This window comes from Pongo pygmaeus, chromosome 12 (assembly GCF_028885625.2).
Source record: "Pongo pygmaeus isolate AG05252 chromosome 12, NHGRI_mPonPyg2-v2.0_pri, whole genome shotgun sequence".
Taxonomy (NCBI): Eukaryota; Metazoa; Chordata; class Mammalia; order Primates; family Hominidae; genus Pongo; species Pongo pygmaeus.
The window spans coordinates 46,448,563-46,461,730 of NC_072385.2; the positions used below are offsets into that span (position 1 = coordinate 46,448,563).

At 40.3% G+C, this 13,168-nt stretch overlaps 1 protein-coding gene across 1 annotated transcript in view; it reads right to left on the minus strand.

The window, feature by feature from the left end:
* Positions 1 to 1,533: 1,533 nt before the first annotated feature.
* Positions 1,534 to 13,168, minus strand: part of RMND5A (required for meiotic nuclear division 5 homolog A) — a 60,239-nt gene continuing 48,604 nt past the window's right edge. Inside the window, exons 7-9 of the mRNA XM_054475769.2 lie at positions 9,468 to 9,570; positions 7,874 to 8,028; positions 1,534 to 6,247 (exon numbers count right to left, since the gene is read on the minus strand). Of these exons, the coding sequence (XP_054331744.1) occupies positions 6,184 to 6,247; positions 7,874 to 8,028; positions 9,468 to 9,570 (322 nt within the window). The 3' untranslated portion in view covers positions 1,534 to 6,183. The remainder of the gene's footprint in view (positions 6,248 to 7,873; positions 8,029 to 9,467; positions 9,571 to 13,168) is intronic.

Sequence of the window (13,168 nt, forward strand, 5' to 3'; positions counted from 1 at the left end):
TATTAAGCTTCTTACTAGGTGCTGAAGGAAAAAGAAAAGTTAAGAAAGCCTGTCTTCTGCTGGGATATCGTTTATTATCAAGTTTCTCTGCTGGGGGGTGAGAAGCATCAAGCTGTTTTGTTTAAAGATGCATTTTTAGTCCTTATTTTGTCATTACAAAAATTATTTTTCATCTTTGATGCTCACCTTCCCCATTTTGGTGGAGGGGGTGGAAAATGCTTTTTACCATACTGCAAATACAGTACTCCCTCAATTACCTAGATGCTTAAAGAAATACACTGATTTTTAAAATAACTAGAGTTCAAAGCACACTAAATTTAAATTTTCTTGATGACTAACAGATTTACCCGTAGTCCTCAAGGGTAAATTCTGTTCAGTACGTGTGATCTTGACCTGCCACATTTAAGAGGGAGGATACTTCCTGAAATAGGAAGCATCCAGGACACTCCTTATAAGGGAAGCCCGTTTTCTCATGACCATGCAGATTTTGGTTCAGCAGGGTTGAGCTGAGGCCTGAGATTCTGCATTTCTCACGGCTCCCAGGTGATGCTGATGCTGTTGGTCCACGGACCACACTTTGAGTCCTGAGGAGCCCAAATGCTGGAGGGAAAGGTGGTGAGACCTTGGCCTGGCCTGCCAGGCCTCTTCTATACTACCTGGGCCACTAGCTCCAACCTGACGGGATGGGACTACAAGGGTTTCCATAGGTAAGAAATATTCTAAAATCTCAGGTAACACCAAGTCTTTCTCTTAAAAAATATACAAAAGGAGTACAAATAAATGCTTGGTCTCTACCACCTTGGCCTGCCACAGAGGACAAGGCAATTCAGTTTTCTGGTCTTCCCTGGTAATGCTGACAGCACAAGTTCCACATCCTCCAGCAGCCTGGACATCGAGCTGTTTCCAGGCTCCACTTTACCAGTCATACAATCACTGCCACTCTGGTCAGTACACAGGGCAGGGTCCCCGCTGTGCACAGGAGGGGTGAGAGGGGGCAGCAGCCTGGAAACATTAAAACAATCCCCTACTCAGAAACTCGGGACTCAGCCAGGCACAGTGGCTCACACAGGCTGAGGTGGGCAGATCACTTGAGGGTCAGGAGTTCGAGACCAGCCTGGCCAACATGGTGAAACACTGTCTCTACTAAAAATAAAAAAAAAAATAGCTAGGCATGGTGGCACATGCCTGTAATCCCAGCTACCCGGGAGGCTGAGGCACGAGAATCGCTTGAACCCAGGAAGTGGAGGTTGTAGTGAGCCAAGATTGGGCTACTGCAGCCCAGCCCAGGCAACAGAGAGTCTGTCTCAAAACAACAACAAAAAACAACTCGGGACACTGCCCAGTCACCTTCTCTTCTCACTGTTGGTGGCACAGAAACAGAGTAACATGGGGACAGATATTTTCTTAAATTCTTGACATGCAGACCCTTAGCAAATGCAGACAGCAATCTTCTCTTCTCACAGTCAGCACCTCCCTACTCCCTCCCTCATACCTTTGTCACCTGGCACATTTATACAGACTGGTTCCACAAAACACTTTTTAAATGTGCATTTCTTTAATTTTTAAAAATATACACAGGAGAAGCCATGTGTTTTACATAGGAATACACACATTAACAAAGCATTTCTTATAGTTTTCCAAAACTCTATTATATCAGTCCGAAATTTATAAATTAAATATATCAGAATTCTTAAAGTTAAAATGAATTCCCTGAAACTACTGGATATGCTAGACTTTTTCCAAAATCAAATGAACAGAGGATATGGATGTGGTTTGTGTTAAATAAGGTTTATTGTTAGCTTTATTGCCTATAGTCTATAAGATGCAACTTTATTGTGCCTTTGCAAACAGGATACATTTCTTAAAAAATTGATCAAAATTTTCCATACATATAGCTCTATATGATAGATTACAGTGCAACACTATTCTCGTTACATAATTATAGAAATACTATAGAACCCAAGAGCACGGGGTAAGCAAAATAAATACAATCCTGAGCCATCTGAACAAGATGATTTGATGAAACCTTTAGTGTAAGTTTAGAAAACACAGAGAAGGAAAAAAATACATGCATACTGCAGTCATGAGCAAAATACATCAAACACCTGTTCCTTGCTAGGTGCAGGTGGGGGCAATGGTGAACTTCAGACACATGCACACTCACGCTCCCATTTTCTTCTGCTTCCCTCCCAGCCCCAACACATTCATTCCCACCCCTTCCCCAAAAAAAGATCAGGCACTAAATCCTAGTGAACCCCACAAATGCCTTGCTGGAGAAGGTTAAGTGACTGCTAAAATAAGAGTGTATGTAGGTCCTCACCCATAACATGAAACAAAGCATGTGCTGTAAGCCAATTCCAGCTGCTTTTGCCTCTTTGGAAGTAAATGAAGCATATGCCCACTACAGCTTGAAACTGTAGCAGAAATGTCTTGAAAACAAAATTTTGTTTCTCTTGCTATGTCTTGAAGTAAAATCAACGGTGGAAAATTCATCCTAAAACTGCCTCATCTGCTATTAAAATACATTTGTCATTCTACTTTTGGTATCTATTCAATTATAGTTCATTAAGAATGGTTCATGAAGCTTGTACCTGCTTATGGTAAACATCAGTGTACCACACAAAACCTGCCACAGCTAGACAGGCTTATGAAACACCAAACCTTCTATGTGTTCCTTGCTAACATTCCCTCAAGACCACAGCATTCTAGTGTTACCAAAGATAAAGTACGTATAGTTAAGTGATGAAAGAAAGGCATTTGGTTTGTGTCGTCACCTTATACATCCTAGTGATGAAACTAACCAAACTATGCCTCCATGCCTTCCCTGAAAATAACCTGAGTCGGCTGACTAAACAGACTGAGCAGCGTGGCTGTCAGTCCACTTTATCAGAGGTTGAGCTGGAAAACCAGAGGGCTAATGTAGTCTACCAGCAGCTTGTGCGGATAACCAAGAGTTCTTGGCTGTTGCAGTATCCACTGTCCCAAAGGCTAAGCCACTGAGGTGGAAATCAATCACAGCATAAAGAAGACTGAACTTAAGCTGCATAACCTGCGAGACTACCTGGAGAGGACAAAAGAGGATCCTCATTTCCCACAAAATGTGTTGTGGGTTTTAGTGTCTCTGTATACATTAGCTGCTACAGAAAAAAGTTAAGATTTACTTCATAACTTTCTTATTTTCAATTAAATGCTCACACACTCAAAAAATACACACCCTATGAATATGAGGTGGCTCTTTTCTTCAAAATTTTTAAAATAAAGAGGCACCAATACCCGTTCATTTATGTATTAGAAGTCTCATATAATCACCAATAAAACAGAAATAGCATCTGTGATGATCACACAACGGAGAAAAAAGATCAAGAGACAATCTTAGCCACTGTAAAACTGTACTTGAACACTCAGATGCTCTGGCTAAGTCAGAATCTAAAGATTTGCTAATAAGGTTTTATTGGTTTAGCATAGTCCCATGGCCTTTGTCTATAACTGATATGTGGAAATGGTTCCCAAGGAAATTTAAGAAACCATTCTGAAATTCTGTCTTTGATGTACATTATAATTAAATGTGACTGTTATAAACGTTGCCTCTATCATATTATCTTTTGTAAAGTGGAGGCAAAGAGAGACAAAAAGCATCCTCCTGGACTGCTGACATGCAGAAAGCATCAGCGATGATAGGGTTGTGACAGCATTTATGGAGTTTCTAGGGTAGGGAGGACAGAATGCTGTTATCTCAGCATCTTTGGTTAAGGTCTGGCCTCTTTAAATCCACCTCTCCCTCACATTTAGTCTCTCATGAATTTTAAGTCCATGCACTTAAAGACGGTCACAAGATATAATTTCCATGTAATATGTCAGATTCATAAGAGTTTCAGATTTTTGGTCCTCACCCTGCCCAGTGGGAGTACACGGGACTTACACAGAAAGCTGCAGAGTCCAATGCTTCAGTTTAAAGCATGTTCTTTTCTTGAGCTGCACAAAAAACCGTCAACAGTTTTTTGGCTCCCAGCACTGGGACAGGGATAAAGCTGAGCTCTGGCTTTTGTCCTTAAAAGTGGCCCAAGCCAACTGTATGAAGTGTCTGGTCATCAAACACATTTACCACCAGCCTTCAGAGTACATCTGTCTCATTCAAACCTTACAGGAAGCCTAAACGTTGTGTAGGTGTTTGGGGTGGAAAGATGAGAATAAGCTAAACTTGGCCTAATAAACTTGGCCTAAGGAGAAAAAGGGTAAAAAAAAAAAAAAAGAAAAGAAAAGAAACAAAAATACAACACTCTAGGTTTTAATTCAAAGGAAAAAAATATATATATAATAAACTGGTTTACACCCTTGGTCAGACTGTTGCCTGGAATTCTCTACCTTCTCTTTCACAGTCCAAAGAGTTTGTCTCTGTTCTCTTCCTTCACTGCTTTAGTAAAGAGAGGGGGAACTTCAAAGAGGATTTCAACAGTGAAGCAGAATCATGGGGCAAAAGTCGCTATGGGGCCAGACTGAGGTTGGATCACACAAGCACTCCGAGCTGGGCCAATCCCAATCGCTGGTGAACCCGCAACAGCACGGAGTAGCCATCCACATAGGCCTGGCCACACGGTACTCAAGCAGAGGTTTTCCACAGTACTCTTTCTCCTCACAAACAAATCCCAGCTCTCCCAGGTAAACATTTCAGAAAAAACATTCAGGCTGGTGTACTACTGTAAAACGCTGCCAGTTTCTAATTAACTTAGCACCAAATCTGTGACTCCCCCTCCCTCAAACCAAGTCCATCTGTAGTTTAAAATGTGAAGTGCCACATTTCTCTTTGCTTCTGTGTTTTCTTTTTTTCATTTTCTTTGAAAGTATTCCCATTGATGTTCACTCCATGTCAGATGAAATAAAGTTGCAAAATATTTGGTGATTTCCGTGTAACATTCTTCTTATACTGAAGTAACTTCATGGGTTTCGGTCAGAATTATGTCCACAGAAGTCTTTTCCATGTAGTTCGTCATACAGAGAGACTCTTACACATGGCTATTTTTGGACAGTGCATTAAATGAAGATACCTCACAAGAGAAAAGATCATTATCTGTATCCATTAGAATAATATACAGATTCACAGTCAATGAGATGATACACTTTGCAGAAGAGAGGCATCAAACATTATACTATTCAAACACAAAAACAGCAATAAACGTTCTGCACTACGGAAAATTTGCTAGCTTCTAACTTTAAGGATTTAAAATGATGGGTCTGGTAACTGCATTTTAGAACTGGAACATGCTGCTTTCCTTCCAGATACACAATGTTTGATGCTGGTGCACATATATAATACACACATGCACAACACTGTGTCTGCAATGATATAATAGGGCTACCAAGACCAAGAGAGCAAATATCAACTTAAGAACACTTCTAACTTTAGAATTTCATTTTATTAAACATACTTTTAAAACAAGCACCTCTTGGCAATAAAAGAAAAAAAACAAAACAAAAACAAAAACCCCAACCAAACAATAGTACTCCTTCCACTCTATGCTAACAGAAGACTTCTCACACCAGCCGGTTAAACAATGAAATTCTTAAACACGCAGCCTGCTGGGGCTGCATGCAGAGCTGAAATGCAGGTGTGCTGACTTCTTGGAGCTGGAGCAGAGGAAAACATCAAAAAGCAAATCTGGAATCTATCACAGCTTTCTTTCTTAAGCAAATAAAAATGCAAATTAGTTTCATAACCACAATTCAATTTATCAAACTTTTTCTGAAGAATTTTCATTTAATTATGTATACATAGCAGGAAATAAAACTTTTTCACAAACACTCTCAAGGCTTACGATTATCAAGAAAATGACAAAAGTAAAAGCAGGAGAAATATTAAACACATGGCGGGGAGGTCAATTTCCGTTTCTGCTCTTAAAAAGTAAAAAAATCACCATATAATTAAGTACAAAAACCTGCATTGAATGACAACTGCTGGTGTATTTACTTGATCAGAAATGAAGACCAAGAATATAATAAAGCCCTATGATAATATTCACCGGGAGCACTCCCCTCAGTGTGTGTACACTAACAGGTTGGCAAAGTTTCTGGAGCATTAGCTTATAGAAACACAGGAGTCCTTGGTTAGCTGCATTATATGGAACGTTCTCTTCTGAAATGCACCCACAATTCAGTTTCACTTACAAACTGCAAACTAAAGTTATCTCTTCAGAAAAATATCTGTTTGGCATCTCCTGGACTTTGTTCCATTGGACAGTAGGGACATTTTAATCTAAAGACAAAGAAGAAAACACTGAGTGAAGGAGCAGGCTCAGTGCTGTGTATTCAATTTTTATCTAGTTATAGAGTATCTTTAACAATTATACACACATATAAAAACAAGTCTGTTTGTATTTTGCTTTGAGGATGAACTATGCTTTCCCTTAATATAACTGCCAAGATTTGAAGGGTCACAAATACATACCACCCATGCCAGATCTTAAATTGTTTCTCAAACAAAACAAAGATAACTTTTCTGGAAATTGTTTTTGGGGTTTCAAAAATAAATTCAATTTCTCTTTCCCAAAGGCTTAGGTTGCATCAGTCTTTAAATGAATTTCAAATGTACTGGTCACACAATCCATTCAAGGGCAGCAAATCTGATGGCAGCTACAAGCCCACACCAAGAACGGCCCACATGCCTCACAGTGACACATGAAACCAGCACGGTCTGAACTAAGATCAACAATTTTGGCCGGGCATGGTGGCTCACACCTGGGAGGCTGAGGTGGGTGGATCGCTTGAGCTCAGGAGTTTGAGAACAGCCTGAGCAACATGGTGAAACCCTGTCTCTACTAAAAATACAAAAATCAGCCAAGCGTGGTGGTGTGCATCTGTAATTCCAGCTACTCAGGAAGCTGAGGCATGAAAATTGCTTGAACCCAGGAGGCAGAGGTTGCAGTGAGCTGAGACAGCACCACTGCACTCCAGCCTGAATGATGGAGTGAGACTCAATCTCAAAAAAAAAAAAAAAAGCTGAGCTCACTAACTAAAATAAATTACAAATGCATATATCCTTTGAACCAGCAATTTCAATTCTAGGAATTTATGTATCAGGTATAGATAATTCACTTAGCACTGTGTTTTTTTGTTTTGTTTTTGTTTTTGTTTTTGTTTTTTGAGACGGAGTCTTGCTCTGTCACCCAGGCTGGAGTGCAGTGGCACAATCTCGGCTCACTGCAAGCTCCGCCTCCCGGGTTCATGCCCTTCTCCCACCTCAGCCTCCTGAGTAACTGGGACTACAGGTGCCCGCCACCACACCCGGCTAATTTTTTGCTTTTGTATTTTTAGTAGAGACGGTATTTTACCGTGTTAGCCAGGATGGTCTCAATCTCCTGACCTCGTGATCCGCCTGCCTCGGCCTCCCACAGTGCTGGGATTACAGGCATAAGCCACCAGGCCCGGCCTTCACTTAGCACTGTTTAGAGGAACAAATGTTCATCAATAGGGAACTGGCTACCCAATCATATTTCTATACAGTAGAATATACTGCAGCTTTACCAAAAAAATAATGAGGGCTGTTTCTGCAGCATAGAAAAAGATATCCAAGATACATCACTAAATGAAAACAGCAAAGTATAGAACATTTTTTAGTATGCGACCATTTGTATAAAAAAGGGGAAAATCTATCACCTACCCCAAAAGTTAAGTTAAAGACATGCTTATAAATCTAATCACCAAATCCATAGACAAATTAAAAATACTCAAATCAGACACCACCTACTTTGCCAAATGAATAGTTAAGAAATTTATTTAGTTCTAAATCTAGCTACATCTTTTTAATCCTCATTACTTATCCTCCTACCAAGTTCCAAAACAAAATTTATTTGCTAACATTTTTTAAAAGTCAGACACTTACTTGCTACCATTAAACATTTTATTCAGGGCATCTCTTGATATAATATGACCACAGACCAATTTCATGGGTGGATTGTTATCTGTTGTTTGCTGACGAAGAATGGGGCAGGCAAATATAGAGTGATACCAGCACTTTTTACCAAGGTCCACTTCAATCTGTTAAAAAAAAAAAAAAAAAGTAAAAAAGCTGAAGTCATATTTCACAAAACCATCCACATGGTAATATACACTGTGCAGCAAAGAACATTGATCAGATCTATTCACCTGAATGTAACTTTCTATAGCACTCTTCTAACTCAGATGGACAGTCTTAGTGATTCAAAGTGTTAAATTAGCCTTCAAGATTATTTTCAAGAAAGCTGACAAAGTGTAAAAACAAGTCTGACAAACAGTGACCAGATCACCACCTCTAATGGCTTTACTGGCTTGACACACAGTCTTTAGGTGAATTCAGATTTCAGTCTGCTCTTAGTGCATGTCAGAGATGCTTACAACATAAATGGGAAAGTGCCAGATGCCAGGCACCTGCCTCCACAAAATAAGTGAAGGCTCAAGTTCTTTTCACTTGTTCAAGTTAGCGGCAGTAGAGCAGGAGTGCTACTTGTGTCCTGACCACACTCAGGACCAGGACTGCACCTGTGCCTTTAATCAGAAAAGATCTTTGAGGAGAAGCTGGGGCAACCAACTGACAGGGTTACCCGCTGGAAGAACAAGGTAACTGCAAATAAACCTGTGTACAGGTGTGGTACAAAACGGGCAAAAAAACAAATGTGTATGTTAGCTTTTCAGGGTCTGTGACACAATCATGACAGGAATGACAATTCCAGGCCAGAGCCTCAGTGCCTGTCAGAGACCTGGTGGAAACATACATACAATGACCTTCACCACTTCACATCATAACTGCACCATGGCAGCCACAATTTGAGGGCCTACCATGTATTCTGTCTTATTCTAAGCATGCTTATGTTATCTCTAGCCTTCAGCAGCCCCATAAAGAGAAAGCTGGTCCTTGTCTTAGAGATGAATACACTACTGCTTAGAGAAGTTCTAGAGTTGGCAAGTGATTGTGCTGATGTTTAAAACCATGGTCCTTTCCATGAGAGCAGTAGAAATACAGTACTAGAGACCCACTGATGACTGCAGGTGTTACGACTTTTAGAGCTCTATACTTATTCTACTGGCATTAGGAAAATGTAACCAGCACAAACTCATGATCTTATGGACAGCAATAGTTAAGACAAAAGTAAATCCAATTAAATTTGCGTTTATATTAGAAAAACAATCACAGGAGTGGTTTGTGAACTGCACTGCAGAACACACTGCATGCTACTGTATGTACAACCCTCCCCACTTCTGATGTTTCCCTTCACCAGCTTTCAAAGGCACTTCAAGTCAAAATTATAATACTCCTCCTCCAGGGTCCCCAAAATGTACGAGGCTCCTCATTTGTATTGTTTAATCTTTTATATATCCATAAAAGAACTCCTGTCAAATGGCTACATTGTTTCCTGGTTAAAAGGTAAGATGAACATTTAAAGATGCCATATTCTTCTAATGGCAGTAAAAGTAAATAGCCAATAGAAAATGGAACTCACAGGTAATTCATCTTTCTGGTTCCAAACTCCAGTACACTGCCTCTGTTCAATCACAGCTTTGATGTTAATTAAAGCTGGCAGCGCCACACAACCTGCTGAGAAACTGGGAGAGCAGAAGAGGAACCGTCAGTGCCAGGCCAGGTGTCAGGCCGCTTGGTCCAAGGAGACATCAATTTCTCCAGACTCTATGTGCCGCAGACCCTGGCCACTGGACAGGGTGAGAGCCTTCTGTTCTGCTAAAAGTAAATCCAGCCATTTCCACTAGAAGAAAAATAACTTGTTTTCCATCCTCTTCTTCCCCAGGCCCACTGGCATATTTCCTGAAGTTACGGAAAACCAAAACCAGTTAAAAAACAAAACAAAAAATAAAACTCTAAATTTTCTAAATAAACCTCGCCAATATGGGGGTAAATGCAGTTAAAGAATGCAAACGTCAAAAAAAAAAAAAAAAAACCTCATCTGCTAGGGTAATTTAACTTTAGCTTACTTCCTCAGAAAATAGAAAAATAAAGTTTTAAAACATGCATTTTAAAAAAGAAAGCAGCTTTGGAGAACCAATTAATTCAAATGAAGAGCAGGAATTAAGAACTACTACTCTTCCAAATAAGGTAGTTTTAGCATCTGAGTTTGAAGGAAAAAGAGATGTTCTTACACAAAATTCTTCATTCAGCAATATACAAGACATAACTTCCTTTCCTATTCCCTTCCTTACAGACCATATACCACCATACTTATTTTTCTTACAAAATGTTGCTCCAAGGTATATGCTAATTAGAACAATGATACTCAAAATGTGGTCTGCAGATGGTGCTGATTTATATACCATTTTCAATCCATAGGAAAGAAGTACAGAATTGAGAATAAGGTTTTTAGAGAATTTCATAACAGCAGATGGTGGTGGCTCACTCCTGTACTTGCAGCACTTTGGGAGGCCAAGGTGGGAGGATTACTTAAGTCCGGGAGTTTGAGACCAGCCTGGGAAACATAGTGAGACCCCCGTCTCTACAAAAGATATAAAAATTAGCCATTAGCCAGGTATGGTAGCGTGTGCCTAGAGTCCCAGCTACTGAGCAGGCTGAGGTGGGAGGATGCCAGGAGGCTGAGGCTGCAGTGAGCCACAATCGTGCCACTGCACTCCAACCTGAGCAAGAGAATGAGACCCTGTTTCAAAAAGTAAAATATAAAGAATTTCTTAATAATCTTACATTAGTGCCAAAAAAGGTTTTATATTGCACAACAACTGGATTTAACGGGCTCAGCTTATCAGTCAAATGACATGCTTGCTCCTGAAACATTTTTTTTGCATAGTTCCTCTTATCCCCAGATCACCCCTGTCCAGGGTGGAAGCACTCATTTCTCAGATCTGGAAGTGTTGGCAGCCAACTCTCAGCTGTGTCCGTCTCTTCAGGACTGTCCTCAGTTGAAGAGAGTCATCTGACCAGAGTCACATCCAGCAATTGCTCCATGTGAGGGTACAAAAGCCCAGCCCTATAGGCCCAATTTGGGACAATTCCACAGACCCACAGCAGCTCCAGAGCTCCTCAGGGATGGGAGAGACCTGTTGCCACTCTAATACAGTCCAACTTTCCTCTCTGCCCAATCCTGCTGTTTTCATTCTCCCACAGGTGCTGATGTCAATATTTCTGCATGTACATTCCCACTTCAGAGTCTTCCTCAGAGAACTTGATGGCATCAACGCCTCACATTATAGCTAATCGCATCTGTCCACTCCTATGCTAGGATGGAGCACCCTGTGGAATGCACCTTATTCATCTTCATATCCAACACAGTGCCCACAGTGCCTGGCACATAACAGGAATACAAAACATTTGTGCAATTAAATGAATAGAAGAGCTAAAAAAGAGTTATTTTCTTACAACAGTTTCTTAAAATGTTTTGATTTCAGGACCCCTTTATATGCTTAAGTATTAAGGATCTCAAAGAGCTTTTCTTTTTGTGGATTATATCTTTAATGCATTAGAAATTAAAATGAGAAATGTAAAAGGTGCCGATTAGTTCATGTAAAAATAAAATACCATGCCACTATTGCAAACATTCTTATTAAAAAAAAACTACAGTTTCCAAAACAAAAATATATTTGTGAGAAGAGTGGCACTGTTCCACACTCTCGCAACTCTCCTGAATGCCTACCTTAACAGAAAGACAGCTGGATTCTTATAGCTTACTCTGCATTAAATCTATTGTGATACGTTCTTCTGGTTGAGGTAAATGAAAAAAAACCTTGTTTCACACATATGTGTAGTACTACTTTGATCGCTTTGGATCATTGTGGATACTCCTCCTTAATACCACACCAAAACTGACTTTTCATAGTTTTGGCCAAAACAGGTAGTAGTTTTCTAAAGGTTAGTTGCAGAACAGAATCTGAAACTTTACCATTAAACTTTTTGTACCCTGCTACATTAAAATCCATTTGTCTGTCTTGTACTTTGAATGACTCTTTTACTCATGCACGCTTTTGTAAAATCATACTTAATTAAGACCTTTCAAATGTGACAGGCTTGCCTCATTCACTTAAAAAAATGGCTGGGTGATATGGCACACAACTGTACTCCCAGCTACTCAGGAGCCTGAGGCAGGAGAATCACTTGAGCCCAGGAGTTTGAGTCCAACCTGAACAACATAGCAAGACTGTCTTAAAAATTTAAGAAAAAAGATTAAAAAAAAAAAAAAAAAGACTGCCAAAAACCTGAGTGTGAGTAACTATGTTAATGATCCTTCCAAGTAAAAACTATTCCACGGCAGGTGCGGTGGCTCACGCCTATAAACCCAGCACCTTGGGAGGCTGAGGCGGTGGATCGCCTGAGGTCAGGAATTCGAGACCAGCCTGGCCAACACGATGAAACCTTGTCTCTACTAAAAATACAAAAATTAGCTGGGCGTGGTGGCAGGCGCCTGTAATCCCGGCTACTCCAGAGGCTGAGGCAGGAGAATCACTTGAACCCAAGAGGTGGAGGCTGCAGTGAGCTGAGATTGCGCCACTACACTCCAGCCAGGGGACAGAGGGAGACTCCATCTCAAAAAAGCAAACACAAGAAAAAAACAAGTAACAAACAAAAAAAGTATTCCATGAAAAAAAGTGACTAGCTAGCTCATAACTCAAAACAACATACTTTTTCTCAAGACAATTACCATACTTTCACATGAAACTGAAGTGCTTTATGTGGATTTCCTATTTTGTCATACAAATTATTAAGATGATGTGTACTGAAAGGTCAAGATTTAATAAAACTAATAATTTTAATGTTTCACCAAGAACATCCTTTTTTAAAAAAGTTTTTTGTAGAAATGGAGTCTAGCTGTGTTGCCCAGATGGCTCTCGAATTCCTGGCCTCAAGAGATTTCCCCCACCTCAGCCTCCCAAAGTGCTGGAATTACAGATGTGAGCCACCACACCAGGCCAAGAATTTTTTTTTTTTTTTTTTTTTTTTTTTTTTGAGACACTCTCGCACTGTTGCAAGGGCTGGAGTGCAATGGTGCCATCTCGGCTCACAGCAACCTCTGCCTCCTGGGTTCAAGCGATTCTTCTGCCTCAGCCTCCCGACTAGCTGGGATTAAAGGCACCCGCCACCACGTCCGGCTAATTTTTTGTGTTTTTAGTAGAGACGGGGTTTCACCATGTTGGCCAGGCTGGTCTCAAACTCCTGATCTCATGATCCGCCCTCCTAGGCCTCCTAAAA